Source organism: Vicugna pacos, chromosome 13 (assembly GCF_048564905.1).
Source record: "Vicugna pacos chromosome 13, VicPac4, whole genome shotgun sequence".
NCBI classification, from domain to species: Eukaryota; Metazoa; Chordata; class Mammalia; order Artiodactyla; family Camelidae; genus Vicugna; species Vicugna pacos.
Genome location: NC_132999.1, coordinates 31245354 through 31269437, shown reverse-complemented (window position 1 = coordinate 31269437; position 24084 = coordinate 31245354). Strand labels below are relative to the sequence as shown.

The 24084-nt window shown below is 44.4% G+C and overlaps 2 protein-coding genes across 4 annotated transcripts in view; both read left to right on the top strand.

Moving 5' to 3' along the window:
- ELAVL4 (ELAV like RNA binding protein 4) overlaps positions 1-23752 on the top strand; it is a 142524-nt gene extending 118772 nt beyond the window's left edge. For 2 of the 3 annotated variants that reach the window (XM_072974477.1, XM_006200460.4), the window contains exons 4-7: positions 14077-14230; positions 15886-16111; positions 17742-17780; positions 20801-23752. In XM_072974477.1, coding sequence (XP_072830578.1) covers positions 14077-14230; positions 15886-16111; positions 17742-17780; positions 20801-21128 — 747 coding nt within the window. In that variant the 3' untranslated portion in view covers positions 21129-23752. The remainder of the gene's footprint in view (positions 1-14076; positions 14231-15885; positions 16112-17741; positions 17781-20800) is intronic. The other variant, XM_072974478.1, reaches the window with a different exon arrangement.
- LOC140700841 (dolichol-phosphate mannosyltransferase subunit 3-like) lies at positions 8147-9072 on the top strand. Its single transcript, XM_072975735.1, is given in 2 exon segments — positions 8147-8304; positions 8925-9072. Coding segments are annotated over 2 exon segments (306 nt in total).
- Positions 23753-24084: the final 332 nt, after the last annotated feature.

Here is a 24084-nt window from a genome sequence, read left to right as displayed (position 1 = left end):
CTTTGGAAGCATGCATTACAAAGATCTCCTTGGAACCATCTAGTACATGTTTGCAAACATGTGACTGCAGAGGAATTGTTCTTTGGATTATAACTTCTTTAGTGGAAGAAGGTAGTAGGCTCCCACCCCTTCTTGGGGATCAGCCTCAGAGATGAAGTGACTTGTCCAAAGGCAGACAAGTGGCCAGCAGTCAAGCTGAGTTAGCACCCAAAGGTTCTGTGAAAGATTCTTCCAGAAGAGGAGCTACTTAATGTGTGAGTGTGAGCTTAAAAGGAAATAATAATAATTATTATTAATGGTAAGGATACCCTATGTATTTACTCTGTGTCTAATAGTATTCTCACCCCTTCGCATGCTTGATAACCTTTAATCCTTGAAGCATTTGTAAGGCTAGATGCTTTACACACATCAACTCTAATTCTTAAAATAGCTCTTTCTCCTTTATACATATGAGGAAACTGAGGCCCAAAGAGGTTAAGAGATTTATCTAGGATCACTCAGTGAGATTTAGAGTGAGAAAAAAATGTTTTAAAAATAACTCTGGCAATAGGTCATCAGTGTTGGAATGTCACACTGCCTGTCTGCTCAGCAGCACGTGCATTCAGTGAGAGTGTATGGTCTGTATTTGTCTCTGCACACACAAGGGTTATACCCCCTGGTGTGGGAAGGAGGTACAAAAAGCAGACAGTGAATGGCATGGCTCTTCCAGGGCTTGTGGTTCGGGTCTTCTGCCATCCATCTGGAGACAAACCTGACTTCAAATCATTTCTTCCCAGACCCCTGCTTTCTAGGCCCTGTGCCAGGTCCTAGGATGTAGGTGACCCAGAGACGGCAGTGCCCTGGAGATTCTCCCATCCATATGTGTCAGAATGGCGTCAGGTATGGGCAATGGGCTTACATTGTCTCACCTGCCAAAGACCCAAAACTAGGTCTTTTCTCAGCATATCAACCCTAAACTCAGTGGAAAATCTTTGCCCTGTTCAGGGTTTTGAAAGTGCTGTTTAGCCTTTCCCCTCAACTTGTCTCCAACGGAGATCACTTTAGACTCTGAGAAGCACTGGGCAAAATGGCTATGGGTTCTGCAAAATGATTCCCAGTGCTCCCTGGCCCCACCCTGGATGCCTGTCCCCATCCTGAGCCTCTCCACGGGCTTTACAGTAGCAGCTTCGGAATTTGCACAGTAATTCCAGCCTCTGACTGAGAAGCCGTCTGCTGGATGCAGCTGCAGTGGTTCAGCTTTGTGTCGCACTGATTAGGAACAAAGGTAGATGGTTCTGCAGTACCTTCAAAAGAGGGGTATGTTTACCAAAACTTTGGGTTGATGTGCAAGCTACACCAAGAGCCTTCAGTTAAAAATGATCCAAAGTGGAATTTGAGGGCTTACAATCACTCCCACTAAACCTTTCAGCGTAATGGCACACCTGTTTGGATTTTAAGCTGAGTTTGAGAAGTGCAATGAGAGAAGCGTTCACTGCCCTGCCTCTGGAAGCTCCTCTCTCATGGGGGCCAGAAAGATGCCAAGGGGCACCTCTAATGCAGTGAGATGGGGCAGCCACTGGGCCTCAGGAATTCACATTTGATTGGAGTAGGGAGAAGGGAGCTGTGCCAGTTTTGAGCAGGAGAGGGATCCAGCCAGAGTAAAGCTCCAAGAAGGCTTATCTGGCAATGGTGTGTCACTTGAGGTGTTTGATGAATGAAACCAGTGGCTTGCAGGCTGCAATGGTAGGTTTTGTCAGTCTTAGACATTGATTTTCAGCAGTTATATTAGGAGTTTTTAACTAATTTTAAAAGCAAGACATGCTTATTTATAAATAATTTGGGAAATGCATTATCATATAATGAAGGCAGTGTCAGCCATCCCCAACTTAGTGCTGTTGACATTTTTATATATTTCCTTCCTTTTCTCATTGCATTACGTTTACCAATGATTTTGTGGCTTGTCTTCTTCTAATAATTGCATTAAGCTATTACACAAATTATAAAAATAAGACTTTAAAGAAAGCATTCCCAGAGCACAGCTCTTGTGCAAACTGGAGACGTGATTTCAGGATTAGGTTGGGATGAGGGGACAAAAAGGCTGCTCCTGCCACTCTGAGTGAACCCAGGAGGGTTGGCACTCTGTCAGGAGAGGGGGTGAGAGAGGAAGAAAGAAGCTTTATCACCAGGCAGCAGCCAGGTTCCGGAGGGAGCAGGACTAGAGGAGGGAAGGTGTGTGAGTGAAGGCTTTTCAGAAGGAAAAAACCTCCCTTCTCCGGGCAGGAGAGCCGCTCCTTTATTTCAGCCTCTCTGTGCTGTGATGCTGCTTAGCCGTTTCTCCATCTTTGCTTCATTCTTCTAAGAGCACTAACGGTGCCTCCAGGGGATCTTCCCACACTTGAGTTTTGCAGGTTCCAGTTTGCCCCTCCTCTTCTTTCTCTCACCAAGGGTCATCAGGGATCCTCACTTCCCTCCCTCTGCCTGCAACCCACCTGCCTTGCTCAAGGCCTCCATTCCGCTGAGGCATCTTTTCTTTGCACTCGGCATAAGCAATTATTTCTCCTATCACTGCTCTTAATGCTTCCCGGAGAGTTAGCAGATCATTTTTTGCTGACGGGTATCACCCCACCCAGAAATGATAGACTACCTCCTCCAGTCTTGTTAATAATAAAACATGCATTTTTCTCTCCTCCCCCATTATGGCTATAGTCAGAGCTGATGTGGGAGTGCTTCTCTGCCAAGGTCAGCAGGGATGACTGGATCACTGTATCCCCAAGGAGCAAAGAGAGGGCACTGATGACGCCACGGGAAACAGGAGACTCGTTAACCTGAGTTGTACCAGGCGGCCTCTCCCATGAGAGGTTCTGTTGGGCTGCTTTACTTTCCAGTGCCCTGTTAACTTCCTTTGAGTGAATAATTTCAGATACAGGTGTGAGAGTTTGCGAGATGGAAGTACAACCCCCAGTACTCTCTGCCCAGTGAGGCTGATATGGTCCCAGTATCTTAAAAGTCATCCACAGTGTCCTGTGTCTGGGTTACAAAAAAAAAAAATTGGACAGGTACAGGTTACAAGGACACTTAGGTTTTCAGAAGGGTGTGGAATGGGGCTTGGGCGCTTTAGCTGTTTACAAGTGTAAAAGAAGCCCACAGCGTGATTTGAGTGGCTAAATAAATAAATAAATAAATCAGCGCACCTCGGCTGTGTTAGGAGAATTGTGGATTCTAGATCCCAGGAAATAGTGGTCCTTTCTTGTCCACTCTTGGTCAGGCCATCTCTGGTGTCTTGCATCCCATTGTCTGCTCCTCTGCGTTTCGGAAGACCGCCCACTCTAAGAGTTGTCCAGAGGCAAATGAGAAAGATGGCCACACGGTGCTGTACTCACGTACTCACCCCACGGTGGTTGGTTTTCCACCCTCTAGAGAAAAAAGAAATCTGCCGGGACTCTGAAGTTCAGTCCTGTATGTCAAGCACCTGGAAGGAGAACCCACGTGTCTATCATTTGCCTTGGGTGGTGGTTGAGTCCCTGGTTGCCGAAGACATTCAAACGGAATCATTAGGGCTGATGGAAAAGGGATTCCTGGAACAGGCTGCAGTCTGGCTAACTGACCTAAAGGTCCCGTCTGGCTCTTAGATGCTATAACTTTGTGTCATTTCTGGGCCTTAAGCTGTTCTGTCCAGTATAGTAGCCACTAGCCACATATAGCTATTTATATATGAATTTAAATTAATTAAATAAAATGAAAATATCAGTTCCTCAGTCACACAAGGCACAGTTGAAGTGCTCAGTAGCCACATGTAGCTGGCAGCTATCACATTGGACAGCGCAGCTCTAGAACATTTTCTTGACCCCAGAAGTTTCTTCCATTAGACAATGCTGGCCTAGAACAGCAGGAGCCCTGGGGAATAAAGGATCATTTCTCCATGGTTACCAGGAAGCCCCAGGATAAATCAGCTGGTCTATCAAAGATCATAGAGCCACACTCTCTCCCTTCCTGCCTCGTCCATTCAGAGGAGCTCTGAATTAAGATGGAGAGTCAGGTCTGCCCCCTTCAAAAACAACCAGGATGACCTTGGACAACTTAGTGTACTTCTCTGGGCTTATTCTCTTATCTGCAGAATGGTTCCTTCCAGCTCTAACAGTCTAACTAATAAAATATTATAGCATGATCTTTCCAGCTTGGTAACTTTCCAGGGAAAGTAGCAGTCTGTGCCAAGTACACGGCTTTTATTTCACTGTCCACATTAGCCTGGCGTAGTGGAAAGATCCCAGAACCTCAAGTCATATCCAGCTCTTAGTTCATCTGTGTGACCTTGGACAAGTACTTGATCTCATTGAGCCAGAGTTTGTCATCTGGAAAATGGCACTAATATTACCTCACTTACAGGTAGTCATGGTTTGTAGTGGACTGCTCGATCAGTGCTCCCCAGAATGAAGACGGCAGTGAACGAGGTGACCCCTAAGGCGAAAAATTACATGGGGAGAAGGGAAGACTTTTTTCTAGCTACATGTTTCAGGGATATATATGAAGGGAAAGAATGAGTCTGAGTCTTACTAAAGCTCAGAGAGCACATGTAAAGGCTTTGTATGGTGGAAAGTCTTATGAAGTTTCCAAGTGACCACAGCGATCTTAAGCAGTCTTCCGTGAAGCAAGAATCAGGAGCTGCAGCTTAGCTAGGAGACTGAGTGTCCTAAACCCCGAGCCTGAGACCAGCTCTCCCTCTATCCAGGCCATGAAACCTTTAGCACGTCTCTCCCTTCTGGGGGCCACTAGACAGACAGCAAGGACCTCATACCAAGTAATCCCCCTTAGTAATTAGTGGACTTAGAAAAACAATTTGGAAGGCACAAGAATTCTATCACCACACCATTTTTTTAATGAAATATTTATCCAGCCTACTGTATGCCAGATACTCACGTGATACTCTTGGATACGCTTCAGCTCCGTGATTCCTTCTAGCTTCTTCTCCACATCAGAATTAGTTCCTGGGAAAGGAGCTAAAATTCAGTGCATACAGTGTATTATACGTTTTTGTTTCAATTTGGAGAACATCACTGAGCTCCTGCCCTGTGTGAGGCTTTGAGACTAGATGCTACAGAGGGTCTGCAGAGACCACCAGAATGCTCAGATCATTGGAGCAGATGAGGTATTAGCGCAGATGGCTGTGATGGGAGACAGGCTGTGACAGCTGCTGCCATTGAAACGAGTATCATCTGTAGAGTCCACGGAGAGAGCAGTCATCTGTGCCTGGGCTTCACGGAGGAGGTGGCATTCAGGCTGGGCCTGGAAGGATGGGCAGGAGTTCATTTTGCCATGATGATGAACAGATAGCAAGAATAGAGACATTTTGCTTGAACTGAAGCACAGGGTGCATGGAGGGGTTGGCAGGAGATGAAAGGTCAGACCAGATCCCAGAGGGCCTTGAATGCTTAGTTAAGGGATTTGAGTTTCCATCACAAAGTGCTGGAGAAACGCTGAATGTTTGGAGCAGGAAGAAGTGGCATGATCAGAACTCATTAGACATGTTACCATCAGGTCTTGCCCCTGATAAAAGAATACCGTATCAATCATACGTCATATGTCAGGTGATGGGTAGGGGAAGTATGAGGAGTGGGGCTGCGGAAGCAGACACCTGTCCTGCCTGCGGCCACCCAGGGGTAAGTGGATCCTCACAAAGCTGTTATTTCTAGGAGGCAGCTGGCTTCTCTCTTCTCTCCCTGCTCCTGGAGGCAGGATTGGAAGTCCCAAGGAGGGTTTGCTCCTTGAAGGCCCGGGCAGCACCAGTCTCTTCCCTGCTGCCATCGTCCTGGTCTCTTTGGAGGAAATGTCCCCAGGGATCCGTGTGCTCTGGAGAGTTTGTGCTCACTCAGAGCGTGGGGTGTTACAACAGATTGGGAGAATCTGCAGCCTGATCTTCGGAAATGAGTGCATCTCCTCTGCTAGACTGATAGCCCTACTTGCGAGGGGCTGTTGTCGTCATCTCCCGCCTCATGTCGAGCATAAAGCATAAGTACATAACCATTGTATCCAAAACCACTATTTACTGAGCACTTACTGTGTGCCAGGCATTGTGCCTAAGAATCGTACATGTGTTAGCTCATTTAAGGCCACAACAGCTCCTTTAGAAAGCTTCTAGATTATTCACATGATACAGCTCAGAAAGCATAATTGACTTACCCCAAGACTTACCATTTATAGCTAGCAAGTGATTAGGATTTAAATCTACATGTCTCCAACCCCAAAGCCCTTGCTCTTAAACCCTGTCTCCTTTCCATTCCAGAATAAATGCTCCATTTCAGTTAAAATAACATAAATGAGAACTTCCTTGGAGTGGCCTGTCTCAAAATACAGTTGCCTGATGCTCTAACTAGCTCCTCATTGAGACCTACAAGATAAGGGGTGATGTGGACAGGAAGGAAGCTCCTACTTTGTGGAGCCAAAGTAGAAATAGGAGAAGGTCAGAAGCTACAGGGAAGACAGGCTGGAACTCAGCAGAAGGAAGAACTTTCCAATAACCAGGGGTGGTGGTGATGGTGCAGGATGTCTCATGGGGTAGTGCGCTTCCTGACCTTGGAGATGTATAAGGTGGATTATAATCCGTCTTGGATTCTGCCCTGAACTTCTGAGGTCACATCCAGCATCAAGTTTCTGTGAAACAGATTTCAAGGCTAATGCTTTCTGCTGGGATCACCAGCGTCACCTGTCACCTTTGTTTCCACTTACCACGAACTAGGGTTGTGGAGGTTAGCGGTATTGTGGATAGAATGCGGAGCTCACGCAGACGTCCAGTCAATGATAGAGATCCTTGTAATTCAAAGGGGCCCAACTAATGACACCCCTGTTTTCTACATCCAAGTTCTAAATCAGTTGAGAGATAAAAACAGAAAAGCTTATGGAATCCTAAGTTCATCTTTATTACTGATTAAGGCCCAGATGGATTGCGTGGACACAGTGGGCTTCCTAACACCGAACCCCACAATTGGACAGACTGACATGCTAGGTCACAGGCCTCTGCATGTGAGAGCATAGCCTGCACCTGTAGGACTTAGAGCCTGGAATAGAAAGTGTGCTTCTGGCTGGCATCTGGCTCCCAGAGGGAGGGAGCAGGCAGTGTCTGAGGCTCACATGCTCATTTCCTTTATTGAAGCCTATTGAGAGCCATATTCCCAGGAAAAGAGGGATGGGGGTACAGAGAGGCCTGGACTGTTACCCCGAGGGTGTCCTCCCTGTGGACAGGAACGATCTTCCCCACCAGGAGTGGCCCTCTGTACTGCACTCTTCACTTGTTTGCTTCCCTCACCACACCATGGGTTCCTTGAAGCAAAGACTCTCCCAGCACAGGACCTGGTCACAGTAACGTTCAAGAACGGAGGAATGAACAAACTCTCATGTTCTGAGACCAGTGTTTTCCTAAAGAAGCACCTTTCCAGGGCAGAGAAGAATGCCTTTCCTCTCACCTCACCCTCCTCGTAGCACCCAAGATCATGCCTTTACCATGCTTTCCAAGTCCGCTCCTTCTGTACTGTGGTGGGTCAGACAAGGGCCAGGGTGTTGCCAGGTGATTCAGGAAACATTTTCCCCAGGCCATGCTGTTCCTCCCACCCTGCCCAGCCCAGGCCCTCACTGTGCACCATGAAGGCACCTGGGGTGCTGTGTGGGAAGGGGCAGCCCCCAGCCCTGGTTTTGCTGCCCCATCTGTCATGACAGACGACGCCTGCCTTACCACCTTGGTGAGAATCGCTGAGAGCAGCCTGTGAAGTCACTTTGGAAAGTAGAAAGTGCTTTGTGGATGTGAAGCAGCGGAGTCTGTAGGAATGTGCTAGAGGAAATTCAGCGCAGAGAAGTGGTAAAGATGATCCAGACCCCCCGGCCTGACAGAGGAGAGAGTGATTTGATAGGCAGTCACTGGTAGTGTTCCAGATGTTTGCTTGTGTGGTGAAATTGAAAGGTGTGTCCCAGTGGGCACTAGAGTCCCAGGCTGGCCCATGAAAGCCTGTCCGACTCATCACATGATGATATTTACTAAGTAGATACCAAATGCTAGATGTGTGCTAGCACATTAAATCTGTTCTCTTAATTCTTTACCAAAACCCTTTGAAGGAAAATTGTCCCCCTTTTTACCAGTAAAGAAACAGACTTCTTAAGATCAAATTAGGGGGCCAGAGTGACCATGATGAAATTAGGGCAGTGGCTGTGGGGACTGGCACTCCTGGGCTCCACCTGGGCAGCCCTGACCATGGAAGCCCTGGGCCTGGAGCTGCCCTCGGCTTGCTGGGAGCACCTGTGGCCACTGCCCACCTACTTGCTGGTGTCCGCCTATGCCCTGGGCACTGTTGATGCAGGAACAATGGATGTCGGGCATGGAGGAGGGCTGTGTCCCAGGCCTCAGTTGAGCCCCTGGGACGTGCCGTGCGAAGTGTGGGTCCTTGGCTTCACACAGGGAAGAATTTAAGAGCGAGCCACAGTTGAGTAAAGGTAGATTTATTTAGAGATGCATCAAAAGCCAAGAGAAAGGCCACGAGGTATGGGGGTTGGGTGCTCAGATTAGAGTAAAAGTAGGTACACACTCCACAGACAGAGTGCAGGTCGTCTCCGGAAAGGGACAGAGAGAGGCAGGGGCCACGAGGCTCGGTGTTGCCAGTTTTCATGGGCTCGGTACCTTTATATGCTAATAAGTGGAAGGACCAGTTTAACTAGCCTGGGGAAGGGGCTGGGATTCCCTGTAAGTTGGCCTTTTCCCACTCTTTGACCTTTTGTGGCTAGCCTCAGGCCTGACGCCTGTGGGCATGCTATTCACCATGCTAATATAGTACAATAGGCATATAATGTAGCTCAAGGTTTTCTAGAAGTCAAATCTCCCACCACCTTGAGGGGTTGAATCTTTCGCCATTCTGGTGTTAATTGCTGTGTTATTCCTTGAATGGCTGTGCCCTGCCCCCTTCCTGTGTCACTGTGGGCTATCACATGGCCACTTTTCACAACTGCCAGGACTCCTCTGGTGAGCTGTAGAGCCAGATCCAGGTGGCCTGAGCCAACTTGGCCCACAAGGATATGTACTTCTTTTTTTTTTTTTTAACATTTTTTATTGATTTATAATCATTTTACAATGTTGTGTCAAATTCCAGTGTTCAGCACAGTTTTTCAGTCATTCATGGACATATACACACTCATTGTCACATTTTTTTCTCTCTGTGATTTATCATAACATTTTGTGTATATTTCCCTGTGATATACAGTGTAATCTTGTTTATCTATTCTACAATTTTGAAATCCCAGTCTATCCCTTCCCACCCTCTACCCCCCTGGTAACCACAAGTCTGTATTCTCTGTCCATGAGTCTTTAGATTCCACATATGAGCGATCTCATATGGTATTTTTCTTTCTCTTTCTGGCTTACTTCACTTAGAATGACATTCTCTAGGAGCATCCATGTTGCTGCAAATGGTGTTATGTTGTCGGTTTTTATGGCTGAGTAGTATTCCATTGTATAAATATACCACATCTTCTTTATCCAGTCACCTATTGATGGACATTTAGGCTGTTTCCATGTTTTGGCTATTGTAAATAGTGCTGCTATGAACATTGGAGTGCAGGTGTCATCCTGAAGTAGATTTCCTTCTGGATACAAGCCCAGGAGTGGGATTCCTGGGTCATATGGTAAGTCTATTCCTAGTCTTTTGAGGAATCTCCCACACTGTTTTCCACAGTGGCTGCACCAAACTGCATTCCCACCAGCAGTGTAGAAGGGTTCCCCTTTCTCCACAGCCTCTCCAGCATTTGTCATTTGTGGATTTTTGAATGACGGCCATTCTGACTGGTGTGAGGTGATACCTCATTGTAGTTTTGATTTGCATTTCTCTGATAATTAGTGATATTGAGCATTTTTTCTTGTGCTTTTTGATCATTTGTATGTCTTCCTTGGAGAATTGCTTGTTTAGGTCTTCTGCCCATTTTTGGATTGGGTTGTTTATTTTTTTCTTATTGAGTCGTATGAGCTGCTTATATATTTTGGAGATCAAGCCTTTGTCGGTTTCACTTGCAAAAATTTTCTCCCATTCCGTAGGTTTTCTTCTTGTTTTATTTCTGGTTTCCTTTGCTCTGCAGAAGCTTGTAAGTTTCATTAGGTCCCATTTGTTTGTTCTTGCTAAGGATATATACTTCTGACACCCCAACCCCATTCCCACTTGGACAGCCAGCTCTCCCATCCCCCATTAAAAAGCTTTTTTTTTATTTTCTAAAAAAAAAAAATCAAATTACCTGCCAAGATCACACAGTTAGTGAGTACTGAAGCAGGCCCATGGGCTCATAAACTCCATACTATACTGTCACTTTTGTAGAGAATAGGGTCTCCCATGGGCTTGCAGGGATGAGGAGGGGCAGGGAGTTTGGAGTGACCACAAATCTTCCATCAAGATCATTGGTAAAGTCACCTGCCTTGGGGTCACCCTTATCCAGAGAGAGAGGGGTAGTCTCCCCACTCCTAGTTCCTTCCAAGCTCTAGAACAAGATCAGTGCTGGATCTTGTCTCCAGAGATTCTGGATGAAAGAGGTGAGCAGGATTCTGAGGGCCTGGGGCGCAGAGTTCTTTAGGGCACAGCCACCAGTGTTGGGAGCCCTGGGCTCTGGGGGGGTTAAAAAGCCAGCAATGGCTGACCATCTGCAGGAGCTAAAAGTCAGCGATATTTTAGAAACGCTGCAGCCTAACAAAGGACCTGACGCCTGTAGTCACTCGGTTAGGATTTAATAAACGTATGAGGACACTTGGAAAGTTTAGATACTGGGACAAGCATTGGATATTGAATGTGGGAAGATCCTTCTTCTGTTGTTTCTTCCCACTCCCACTTCTGCGGGTTTCCTGGACAGGGGACTCAGAGAACAATAGACTTAAGGTTCCAAATAGAAGAGGAAAACCAAGCGGAAATTAGGCTTGGTGAATGGTCGAGGTGCTGTTCACCCTTGGGGTTTGTCTCTTTTCTGTGACTGGGGCCCATCGCAGTAATCCTTCCTGGCTGAGATTCCTCCTCTGTCAGGATCCTCTTCGGGCAAATGGTTTTGGTTCTGTCATTGACTTCTCAGCGCCAGCTCCTTTCTCCTAGCAGGTCTGTCTCCAGCCTTACCTCCTCTGTATCCCAGCTCTGACCACCTAGAACTCAGGAGAATCAAGGTCATTACAATCCACTGTGCATTTATTGGGTGCCAGGCAGGCCCTGCACTGAGCCCTTGACCTTCATCACCTCTTTTGTCCTCACAAAAGAGGAGAATTACCATCTGGCCACAGTTTTCTGACCCCACCACACACTGTCATATCACCTGTTTTAGCACAAATCTCACCGACCTGTCTCCTTCCTGGCTCTTTTAACCCTTAACTGAAAGGGAGATTAGTCTCCCCTTCTCTGTGTTACAGTCCTATCTGTACAGCCCTGGAATGACACACATCTTGTGGTTTCATGATCATTGGTCCACATGTGCACCATCCTTCCCTTCAACTCCTATTTATTGAGTACCTGCTGTTTGTAGTCTGTTGCCCTCATTGGTCTTGGAAGTCTTTTAGGGCAAGAGGCCTTGCCTTGTTCTTGCTGGTTGTGTATCCCAGCATACAGCATTGTGCCTGGCTCGTAGTATATCCTCAAGAAATGTTTGCTAAGAAAAGGCTTCTATATGTAGACCTAGAACAGTCTTTCTGTCCTTCCTACCCCAGATACTGGAGAATGGGAAACCTAGCTCTTAGCTTAGTAGGAAACACAGCTGGAATTCTGGATGCTTAACTCTCAGTGATCTCCCTAAGTGGAGGAATCCAAGCTGCAGTTAACCCCAAAGAGCCACTAATGCCCAGGTCATTCAGTATGATCTGTGGGTGTTCATTCATTCTCTCAGTAGGTGTCGAGCACCCTGCGGGTATCAGGCTCTGTGCTGGGAGCTCGAGCCGCAGAGATGAATAGGACACACACACACACAACCCATGACCTCAAGGAGATCAGCAGACTAGATAGAGAGACGGTGAGTCAAAGTCAGAACGGATTAAGTAGCATGGGTGTGATTCATCGAGAACACTGTGAGGGGGACTTTCAAGAGGAGGTACGGTGGGAGAAAGCTCTCTAGAGAAGATGGCATTTGAGCTGGGCCTTAAAAGAAGGATGAGGACCTGAGGAAGTGGGTGGGAGAACGTTCCCTATGAACAGAAGCATGGAGGTAATAGGGTATGTTTTCGGGGAGCACAAAGATCATCTAGATAATTAATTTGTCCATAATTGACAGGGGTGAGACAAGGGTGACCCTCATGTCCATAGACCTGTCACTGTGATGTTTTTCATTTCCTTCTCCCTGCCTCCTTCTCTTCATGCCTGAAAAAATAGTTGTGCTGGGTTGTAGCCTAAAAGGACATGGGTAGGAGAGCTGTGTGTGGAGCGATGCCCTGCCCTGGCAGTCTCATGGGATTCCTAGCCCTTCAGCCCCCACCTCGAAGTGTACACACAGGGTCCCTCTATATAAAGGCCCCTCTGCCTGTCAGCTATGAGCTGGGAAGGAGCCCACAGAGGCCACCGTGAGTTTCTAGAAGAGATAGACACTGCAGATGGGCAGCCTGGCTCCATTGGCAGGAGGAGGCCAGCGAGGCAGATTAGTCACTCATCATTTTATCTGTTGAGTCAACATCTATTTTTAGGTGTGGAACACATAGAGGGACCTGGCATCTCTGTATGGAAAGGGAGAGAGTTCCGTGGGTGGGGGGTCCTGCTCATCCTTCATTCCTCTTCGCGCGACCCACTGCTAGACCCATTGTCAGACCCGAGGCCCGCTCCACTGCTGGAGGTTTGTTCTTAATGCCGAGGGTCCAGTTTAACATCGATCGTTCCTGTCACAAACATGCTTTTGTGTGTGCAGAGCACACATACACACATACATACTCACTCACCCCTATAGTCTTAGCAGGTCCTGTGGATTGGTTATATAAATTAAATAAAACTCCCCAACTGAAAAATGCTAAGGCACATAGGTCCCTTCCTGTCCAGCCTTGTCAGATGTGCTCTGAGATGACTGTTTTCATCATCTATTCTGAGCCACAACCGCCCCAGAAATAGCATTAACAGGAAAGTGCTTTTGTTAGACTAGCTGTAAATTATATTTCAAATGTCTCATGTTGTTTTCTTTAAAAAAATAAATAAATAAGTAAATGAAAGTCTAAAATTAATGACTGCTGGGGTTTGCTTTGCTTATGTGTACTGCTACAGATTTGGCTTCTTGCAGATGGAATTTCAGATCTGTTTACACTTCTGTGTTAGCTTTTTGGGGAAAAAAAAAAAGCACTTGAGAGATCTGGGAGGACAAATTTACAAAGTCGAACTTATTATAACCATCGGTGAGGCTTGCCTCTCTCTCCAGTGCCCTCTCCCTCCCTCCTTCCCACTGTGCCCTCATTTGGTTTGTTGTGGTTTTATCTGCTCCGCCTCAAAGTTAGAAGGCAACTGGTTCTTGCAGATGTTATGACAAGGTCACAGATCCAGTTTTGCAAGCAGATGTTCATTCAGCCCCATTTCACCAGCACTTTGTCATTCAGCTAGAGCAGACCTTGTGGGAACATATTGGAACAACACAAAGGATGGGACATTAAAAAATCTTGCAGAGAACCTGATTGCTTTTATGTGTTCAAGAGGGAGGGGACGGGGTAGGGAGGGTGGCAAAGAGAGAAATCTGCAGGGCAGAATTACATGGGTTTTTTTTTTTTTGGTTTATTCAAAGATTATTATGTGTTGGATACAGTAAATCCTCTATACACCCACATCCAGGAGGTAAATCTTCAGAACTCTGTGCGTGGGTTGTTCTGCATTTAACAGCTGCCATACACTAGCTATTTTGTTCTGCACTTAGAGACCCTTATCTGTACATTTGTTTTAAGTTATCGTCAGCACTCCCTTTGTTCCTCTATTGCTGTTCTCCTGGTTCTCGTTACTATTATGAGTAGCTAAAAATCTGAACTACCGGGTTACTTGAGCTGACACCGTGAGTTAGAATGATGGACGAGGGGCTGACATCTCGGTTGTCGGCTCAGTCTCTGCTCAGGGGATATTGCCTGTAATGGATTTAGCTCCTCTTGCCTTTTCCTAGGTCTCATATGCCCGTCCGAGCTCTGCCTCAATCAGGGATGCTAACCTCTACGTTAGTGGTCTCCCCAAAACCATGACCCAGAAGGAACTGGAGCAGCTTTTTTCGCAATATGGCCGTATCATCACCTCACGAATCCTGGTTGATCAAGTCACAGGTTAAGTATTCCTTTGTCATTTCTTCATGTCTCAGTGTCACCAGCCAGTGCCCTGTGACCCATAGGAGAAGAGGGGTCACTTAGGGTAAAGGATATAGATCTTAAATAGCCAGATTTTTGACTTAGGAGAAAAAGGACTTTTTAATCAATCAACCCCCCAGATTGAAAATGGGCCACCTTGGGAAGCAGATCTTCATCATGGGACCTGTTCCCGCAGCAGCTAAACTACTTGGCAAAGTTGTGAAGAGGATTCAGCATCAGGTTGAGAGTGGGACTGAATAACCATCAAAGTCTCTTTCAACCATCAACAAAGTAACACTACTTTGTGTGTGTAGCTCTGGCTCAAACGGTAGCCTTATGGAGTTAGAGGGAACCTTCAACTGCCTTGCTTCACACATGGGGAAACAGAGGCCGGAAGTGGGGGACCTGACTTCTGTCCAGTTCATTACTAGCAGTGCAGGAATAACCCAGGATCTGGTTCTGCCATAATTTGGCCGTAATAAAGGCAGCCACCACCTCTCAGTAAGAAAGGCACCTACATTTCATTTTTGATGGCAGAATGTTTTCACTCTACTCCAAATGTAATCCCAATTTACACACCCCCTGAGAGCAGTTTGGACATGTTTATCATTTGGCTATTGCAACAAACCCTCACTGAAGGCAGCTCTGTCCTGGATGCTGTGCAGAGGGACACCAGGGACCAGGGATGAAGGAGGCACAGTCCCACCCTTATAAGACTCCAACGTGATGAGTACCTGCTAGGACCATCCAAGGCACCACGAGAGCTCAGGAGGAGGCAAGCTATGCCTGGTGGGCACTGCTGGGAAGGAAGGCTTCATCGAGGAGGTGATGTTTGAACAGAGTTTTGGAGGATGACTTGCAGTTCTCAGGCAAGAAGGAAGAATAGAGCATTCTAGGTGGATAGGATGTCTCCTATAGAATACATGGATGGGACATATCTGAAGGCATGGAGTCAAGGAAAAACACAACTTATTGAAGGACTCTGGCAGTTCAGCATGGATGGCATGAGGTTCAACAGGGGATTTAGGGCCAGATCATCAGGGGCATTAAATGCCATGCCAAGAAGTCTGGACTTATCTGTATGCAACATGGAGCCACAGAAGGAGTTTTTGTGGGTTTTGTTCATTTGTTATTCTGTATTTAGAGTGGAGAGCAATGAGGAACAGGTATCATGCACAAGATGAAAAATTGAAAATGTACAAGAAAGTTATAAAAGATGCTTTTAAGGTTGTAATAATGTTCAGAGTTTGCTTTTCAAATAGGTTACTTAGTTACCAAGAGTGGAGGACACATTGGTGAACTAGAAACCAGACAGCAGTGATCAGTTACAGCAACAAAGGGAGGTCTTTAGGACTGAGGACTGAGCAGGGTGGTGGTGATGGAGGGCTAAAAGGGACAGATGTGAGCGATACCTGTGTTCTGGGAGTGGGAGTCACCAGTCCAGAGCCACGATGGCAGAAATGCAGGCAGATGCATTTTGATGGATGAGAGAGATTCAGGAAGCCAGGCTCAGCCCTGGCCCCACAGGTGGGCTGACTCCCCACAGAGTCCACAGGGCCCAGCCCATCTTTTCCTGGGAATGTTTACCACTTTGGTTTGTTCACTCTTTATGAAGGCTCTTTCTCTTTCCGCAGGAGTGTCTAGAGGGGTGGGATTCATCCGGTTTGATAAGAGGATCGAGGCAGAAGAAGCCATCAAAGGGCTGAATGGCCAGAAGCCCAGCGGTGCTACGGAACCGATTACTGTGAAGTTTGCCAACAACCCCAGCCAGAAGTCCAGCCAGGCCCTGCTGTCCCAGCTTTACCAGTCCCCCAACCGGCGCTACCCCGGCCCACTCCACCACCAGGCTCAGAGGTTCAGGTAGGCGTGCACAGGGGAAGAGCCCTACTGCATCAGTACAGAGCTGGCCCACGGCCCTGAAGGATGGGGCAGGAGACGAACCTCCGCCCCCAGGAATCACTGGGTGAAACTCCCCCGAACCTCAGTTTCCACTGCTGTAAAATGTGATGATTGGACCAGATAGTCTTCTAAGCCCCCTTTCAACTTACCACCGTGACTGTGGTTAAACTTCAGATTCTCTGGTTAAAACAAAATTTCTGCGTTCAACAAAATAAGAAGGTTCAGTTTCAACAAGAATTGATCACAGAGAAGTGACCACATTCATCAGCTTAGACTTAAGCTTAAGACAGTGGCTTGTAATAAAGTCAAAGAAAACAGTAGCCCAGGAGGCAGGTCCTTGCCAGAGGGAGTGGTATGGCCTGTCCTCTTTCTTCTGCTGGTGACTGTGTTCTGTTGCGGGGTTAGAGGAGATCCTCTCTTCTGTGTTAACTTTGTTCTGACATTAAGTCAGCAGACTCTGGGAAGACAAGGAGGAAGACTTGCCCAAGCCTTATTAGTGTTTCCTTCAGGTGCCCAGCCCCCAGGAAGCTCCTGGTGCAACAGGGCATTCCCCTTCCCCTGCGATGTTTCTGAAAGGCAGGTTTTTCTCCATGAAGGCAGTCCGACCTTGACCCACCTCTGTTGTGCAAGAGATAAGAATATTCTTGACCTACCCATAATAATTCTAAATAATTATTCTATTCCACCCATGCCCCAACTTCCCTTTAATGAAAAGGTCTTTCTCCTTTTCAAATATCACACAGGAATATAGCAGCTCGTTCCAGCGGGCTCCAGTGAGGAGAAAAATCAAGCCTCTGGAGTGTCCTCCCATGCCCCATGAATTTGAAATGGTTAATGATTTCACGAAGAGTCCAAGTCGTCTAATTTTTATTTTGTGTGAGAGCACATGCAGTATTTATGTAAAAAGCCTTTCCAGCAGGCTTTTAATGGTGGAAACTATGGTTACTACTGCCCTACGGTGTGACTAGCTTGTCCCCAAGTAAAATACTGAATGTGAGGGAGATTATGACAAAATGGCAGTTTGCTGGGATGTGCTTTCAGCTTGTAAATAGTAAGCTAATTTTTAAGATCTTAACTCTCAAACTCTGCCCCCCACCTCTCAAAAAAAAGCGTGTGGTAAAAAGATTTAGATAATGTAGCTAGGCTGAGAGAAAACACCCATTCTGATATGCACTGTGTGCGCGCGTGTACTGTTAATCTGGAACAGAGACCTTTATCCATCAATTTAATTATAATAAAAGGTGAACAACTTAAGAAGTTTAAAAGAAAGTCTTTTTTTAAAAAAATTCACACACAACCTAAAATAAAATCCACACAGATGTTCTGAGAGGTGGGGGAATGAGATTAATTCAGACCTTGAAAGAACGGAAAGTTCATTAGACACTTGCTTTAAACTTTAGCATCGACCTGAACACGAATTACTTTAGTCAGAGGCAGGAAAGGGGGTATCTACCAGGGGTTAGTCTCCTAAGTGTTGGGGGAAGTTGTTGAGCTTTTCTTCTTTGAAAATGGAGCATTCTTATTAATAGTTCCATTGAGCGATCTTGCCATCTGTGAGGCATTAACCCAGAGACCCTCCTTCTCTTTGCAGGCTGGACAATTTGCTTAATATGGCCTATGGCGTAAAGAGGTAATTAAAACTCCACAGATTGCCAGATGTCCGTGTTGGCACAGACTGGGGCTAGAATTTTTTTTTTAATTCACTAACTTTACTTTTTTTTTTTAATTCTTCCTTTTTCTTCCACCAGCATGTCAAATTCTTAATTTTAATTTCAGACCTCAGTTGGTTTTGTTTCTTTTAGGGCACACAAAGTGTGTTTGTGTGTTTCACTTTTTCTTTTATTTGCAGGTGGGCTTCTCCTATGGTTCAGGTGCCACAGCTACCAAGCCCTTGATAATCTGGTCCTCTGAACGTCTCCCCTAAGAGGGAAGGCTGCGACTCTTTACCAGCTGATTTTGCAAACTTGCAAAGCAACTGTTTTGCATTAGCCATGCCAAGATTCAGTTAAGAGGGCAGATTCCAGCACGGCAAAATTAGAACATTTTGCTAATCATAGTTGACAATCTTATGATTGTCAGTGGGAAAATTAGATTTTGGACTACCAGCTCTGGCCACAGCATGAATAAATGAGTGGATGACCTTATGAATCCTGCCCCCACCTCCATGTGCACTTCAGGGCACAGCCTGAGGGCGAAGTGTATCTGTGTGCACCTCAGCCAGGGCTTTCTTTTGTTACAGGTTTTAGCAGTTATTATCAATCCTCCTTTGGTTATATATGTATGTATGTTTTAAACTTGCTGTTTCTTTTATTTAAAAACTTTTGTGGGGTTGAGGGTTCAAATAGAGTCAAGATTTGAGGGGCTCTCTGAACAAGGGCATAGTCACAGGGTGTTCCAGACCTAGTCTGAAAGCTGAATCTCAGGAAGTTCGGTGCATTATGTCACGTGTCCGTGAGCTTCCCACGTGTGCTTTTGATAAACCCCACTGCACTGCTAGGGACACAGCATCTTCATCTACCTGCTCAGTAGTACTGCACATTTTAATTCCCCATCTTGCAGTCAAGGGGAAGAGATACGGTCTTGAATAGTCCACTCCCTGTATGAGGCAGTTTTTTTACCCCTTGGCCGTGCATGGTAAGTGCTCCGCTCTGGAAACTGGCACACGGTGGAGGAAATAACTGGATCTCAGACTTCCCTCTTAGAGTGCCATCCTCTCAGATCTCAATCCCAGCACCCATGAGGGACTGTGAGTGAGCACCAAGCGTCTAGCATACTGCTTCCCTGTTCCCACACATGTTATGTTTTTCCAGCTCTGTCCCATACCTTTGCTCCTGTCTAACTTTAGTGAGGTGGCACCAAATGTTATGAAAAGAGTGATGCTTCTACCCAGATGAGGCCGGGAAGACACCACTGCAGCACGCTCGCTGCCATCTCCTCTAGTTCCCCGCCTTAGTGAACATCACTGGTTGATAAGAGCACTCTCTTTTCCCATTAAACCCAGATTTGGATCCAGGGTCCTTCCTACCAAAGTGCTCCAGGTAGCATTACCAACTAGAGTTGAGGTGCTACTTGAAACCTCTTTGCTAGCCCCGACTTTGGCCTTGTAATAAATACCTCGCTGTTCTCTGCCTATAAACTGAAAGCGGTCAGTTGACTCAGAGGAGAGAAGGTTGGGAAGACAGTCTTCAGAAATGATGCAAATAACAAGTAGACATGGATTTGCCCTTCTAGAATCCATGCCATGATGTTTTTGGGGTTGTCCTTCCCTCTTATTTGTTTTTAAATAAGAGGGAAGATTGACTTGGTGAATAATACCAAAAATACTGCCTGTTGTTATGTTCACCCTATCTTCAGCAGCCAGCTGATTATCTAAATTCTGGTAGATACAGAACTATTCTTTCATAGGATTTTCAAATCTCTAAGAATATATGCTTATTTTCAAAACAACCCTAGATGGCACTTTATCTGTTCTCTCCCCCCGTTTTGCTGCCCCTCCTCCTATGCCCCTCTTCAGAAAAACAACCAACCAACCAAATGAAAAGCAAGGTACTAGTCAGCATATAAGGTCAAAATCCCTGTATAAGTTTGGTGTAAAGTAAAATGTTAACAAACTTTTTTTTCTGCTGTAGGCACTGGTAACCTAATTGTTTCATCTGATGCATCCATCGTGAATCACACACATATTTTATCAGACGGTGAATAGCATCAGAAGTGTTGTTTTTTTTTTTCAAGATTACATGAAAAAAGAGATTTTGAAGCCTAATGCAAAAGTAGTTGTAATAGGGCAAATAACATTATTCTGCTTCTCCAATGTACAGTGAGTGATTCAAGATATATAAATGCACAAACCACTTGAAATCTCACTCCTGTGACACTTAGAAATGAATTCCAGATAATATAGCATCAAGGAATGATACATCGTTATTATCATTGCTCAGGGGTTTTGGGGAAACTCTTCTGAATGAAAGCTAAAAGAAACATAAGCCACCCATCTAATTAATAATAAGACATATCTATTCATTCTCATGTATTTCCATCCTCCATAATATCAAGAGATCTTTGACCCCTCCATAATCAAGGGACTGCAAAGATGGTAGATGTAAGCACTTTGGGGCCATCCCCTAATCTACTTTAAAAAAATAAATAAGATTTCCCATTGAGATCCACCAGTGTTATTCACCTATTGCATCAATAAACAGTTATTGAGTGTTTTCTATGTGTCATGTCTGTGAGATTCCCATATGGGCTCCACTGAATAATTAAGTAGAGCAAAAGGATGAATGAAGTAGGGCCCCTTCCCTGAAGAGGGAGGTAAGGCTCAGGGTGGATACCCTATGAACATATGTCATGAGTATGACAAAGCCTTGCTCTATGTCATGAGTATGACAAAGCCTTGCTCTGGGAGTCCTTTGTGGTCCTTAGGAGTTGACCTAGGCCTTTCTCTTGGCATATGTGTGCCTTAGCCAGGCTAGCCATTCCCATCAGAAGAAATGCCAGACATTAGTTTTTACATTTTGGTTTTTAAACCCTGAAGACTCGCCTGCAAACACTCACTCAGCCCTCTGCCCCGTGTCTGTGTCTGTGCATCTGTGTGTTATCCATGGTCAGACTGATGTCTGGACCAGTCCCCCCTTCTGCTTGTCCCCCCAGGTTCTCTCCAATCACCATTGACGGGATGACAAGCCTTGTGGGAATGAACATCCCTGGCCACACAGGAACAGGCTGGTGCATCTTTGTCTACAACCTGTCCCCGGATTCCGACGAGAGTGTCCTCTGGCAGCTCTTCGGCCCCTTTGGCGCGGTGAACAACGTCAAGGTCATCCGTGACTTCAACACCAACAAGTGCAAGGGATTCGGCTTTGTCACCATGACCAATTATGACGAAGCCGCCATGGCCATCGCCAGCCTCAACGGGTACCGCCTGGGAGACCGAGTGTTACAAGTTTCCTTTAAAACCAACAAAGCCCACAAGTCCTGAATTTCCCATCCTTACTTATTAAAATATATATATAAATATATACGAACAAAACACATGCGCGCACACACACACATACACACGCACACACACAAAAGAGAGAGAAACAAACTTTTCAAGGCTTATATTCAACCATGGACTTTATAAGCCAGTGTTGCCTAAGTATTAAAACATTGGATTATCCTGAGGTGTACCAGGAAAGGATTTTATAATGCTTAGAAAAAAAGAAAAAAAAACACAAAAAAAATACCTTTGATGCATTGAATGTTCTTTCATAGCTGTCGTTGTTGACTATAATATACATAGATAGCGACGTGCAGGGATTTTTACCCAGCCAGCTAACTTTACTACCTTCCTTGAAGGTGGGTCTTTTTAAGATGACCATTCGCTCATTTGAAGAAGAAAAACAAAAAACAAAAAAAAATAATAAAAATAAAACAATTTTTACAAAGTAATGGGATTCAAAGAAAGAAAAAAAAAGATATTTCTTTTTTGTCAAAATGTTGATCCAATCAGATTGGTAAAAAAAAAAAAAACCCACACAAATTAAAGAGGAATAATAAAAATTGCAAAACTTAAAAAAATTTTTGCAAATTTTTTTATTTTTCCTTTTTTCTTTTATATCATGTGAACTAAAACAGTCTTCTGTTAGGGGATGGGGGCAAGGGGGATACCTGATGACATTAACAATTTAATAACATTAACATTGTTGCCAAAGAGGTGGTCTCTTTGCTGAAAATGGGTTTCAAGAAAAATCTATTTTTATAAAATATAAAGAATTTTTACAAGAGAATCTGGATTTGAGAAAAAAATATTTTGACTGGCTAATTTAGGGGAAATTGACAACTTTGTCGCGTTCATACTGCACTGGTAACTTTTTAGAGATCAAGATGTGTGTTTTAAACTGGATTCGTAGACTGTTTTTTGAAGGATGGGCTATAAACAGATGATCTTCATATCTTTTCATAGCATGTAATAATAATTAAAAAATTATTAATTACTAGGGGAAAGGAGTGTTCGTTCTACCCAGGGTACCACAGTTCCCCACAGTCAAAACCCAAAAGCAAGGAGATGAGTTGAAAGACAGTTTTTCTTTAAGTCATCAGTATGGGATGTCAGCAGAACAAAAATTAAAAAGATTAATTTTCCTTTTGATCTAAAACTTCCTTAGTTTGAGCAGTAGGTGCTACGAAATTATTTACATATCTTAGTATCATAGTTAAATGTAATGTGTTTAGGAGAGGAAAACAAAAGATACATTTGCTTTAAATTCATTAAGGAATTTTCAAATTCACTTTGTAGCCCATGCTGATAGAATTGGGCTGTGTTGGTACATTTGAAACACTGTTTATGTTGCTTGAAACACTTATTTATTTAATCGCCGATGTGATGATGCCTATGGCCGAGATCAAATATAGCTAGATTGGCTAGACTACTTATTTGTTTACTTAAACTATGGGAAGAAGCATATTACTGTGTCATTCTGTTGTGTGTGTATGTGTATATACAATATAAATATATATATATAAAGTTATTTTTCCTTTGGGTTAATTTATTATAAGTTGTAACACTTGGCTAGTTTTGTTTGTATATGTCTTAAAAATGTTTTCTTATGATATTTAAGTGACAGTTAAAGAGGTATCAAGGTAACTTGTGTAGAACTATTGTTTGATATATTGTCATGTTTGTTGTGAATATTTTTTCTTACTGCACAGTAGAAAAATAAAAACAACTGGGTCTTTATTTTAATGTAATTCAGATTGGGGAAAACAAAACAGAGCTAAGGGAACAAAATGACTGAGGGAGCATTCTCCCACGTCCAGTGCACTGATCATTTTAGTATGTTTGTGCTTTGTACGGTTATATATTTAAAACAAAAACGAAACAAAAAAATACAAGGGTTCATGCTCTTCCCTGGGTAATAGAAACAGTTACTCGCTATGCATAATCTAGTTGATAGTTAAATTTGCTATTGCTTTTCTTGTCTTGTTATATACAATCTTTTCAATACCAGTTTAGTCTTAATGGTAATAAAACGTTATGGTTATTTATAACTTGTGCTTATTTTGTGCGTTTTTTCCCATGCTGAACCCACTAAGTGCATGTAGACAGAACTGTTGTTTTCACACTGAAGAGGCAAACTTTGTAGTAGTAGTCGTAGTGGTAGACAGGTAACGAAAACCAAGGCTACATCATAGACTCCTCCTTTAAATTTTTTTTCTGTTTTTTTTTCCTCTTTTCAGTTAAAAAAAAATCAGATTTCAGTTCAGAGAACACTCGTTCAACATTCAGGGAAATCTTTTTACATCACCTGCTATGAATGAACGCAGTTTGCTGGCAAAGTTTTGATGCATTTGCTAAGCATTAGTGGGAAAGGCATGCCAAAATCTCTTCTCTATAATGTGTTCACTCTTGGGGGAAAAAAAAAGGAAAAAAAATCTTAGGACCAGGCAGTTGTATACTTTAGTTATAACGGATGACTTCATGTTAATCTTGCTAGTTTAGATGATTTCTGAGGGAAAGCATTGTAAATGTTTTTTTTTCATAATCTTGTTGTGTTTGAATTATTTGTACTTTATCTGTCCAGACAATAAATGAAAGTGTGTAGAATGGATTTGAGCTTCCCAGATTTTTAAATGTGTTCATTCAAACTTTTTTTTTCTGTAGCATCTTCAGATTTCCCCAATGTTTTACCACTTTAAACAAACAAAAAAAAGGCAAAGTAAAATTCTGTTTTGCAACCTAGCCCAGTCTCTCAAAGTCAAGCCAGTATTCAAGTCATTGCCCTAGTTCCACACTACTAAAAGTGTGGTCCCTAGCCGGCAGTATAAGCATCATCTGGGAGCTTATTAAAATGCAGAATCTCGGGCTGAATGCAAATCTATATTTAACCAGCTCCCCAGGTGAATCATTGGCACTTAAAGTGTAAGGAGCACTGCCCTGGTTGATAATGAGCCAG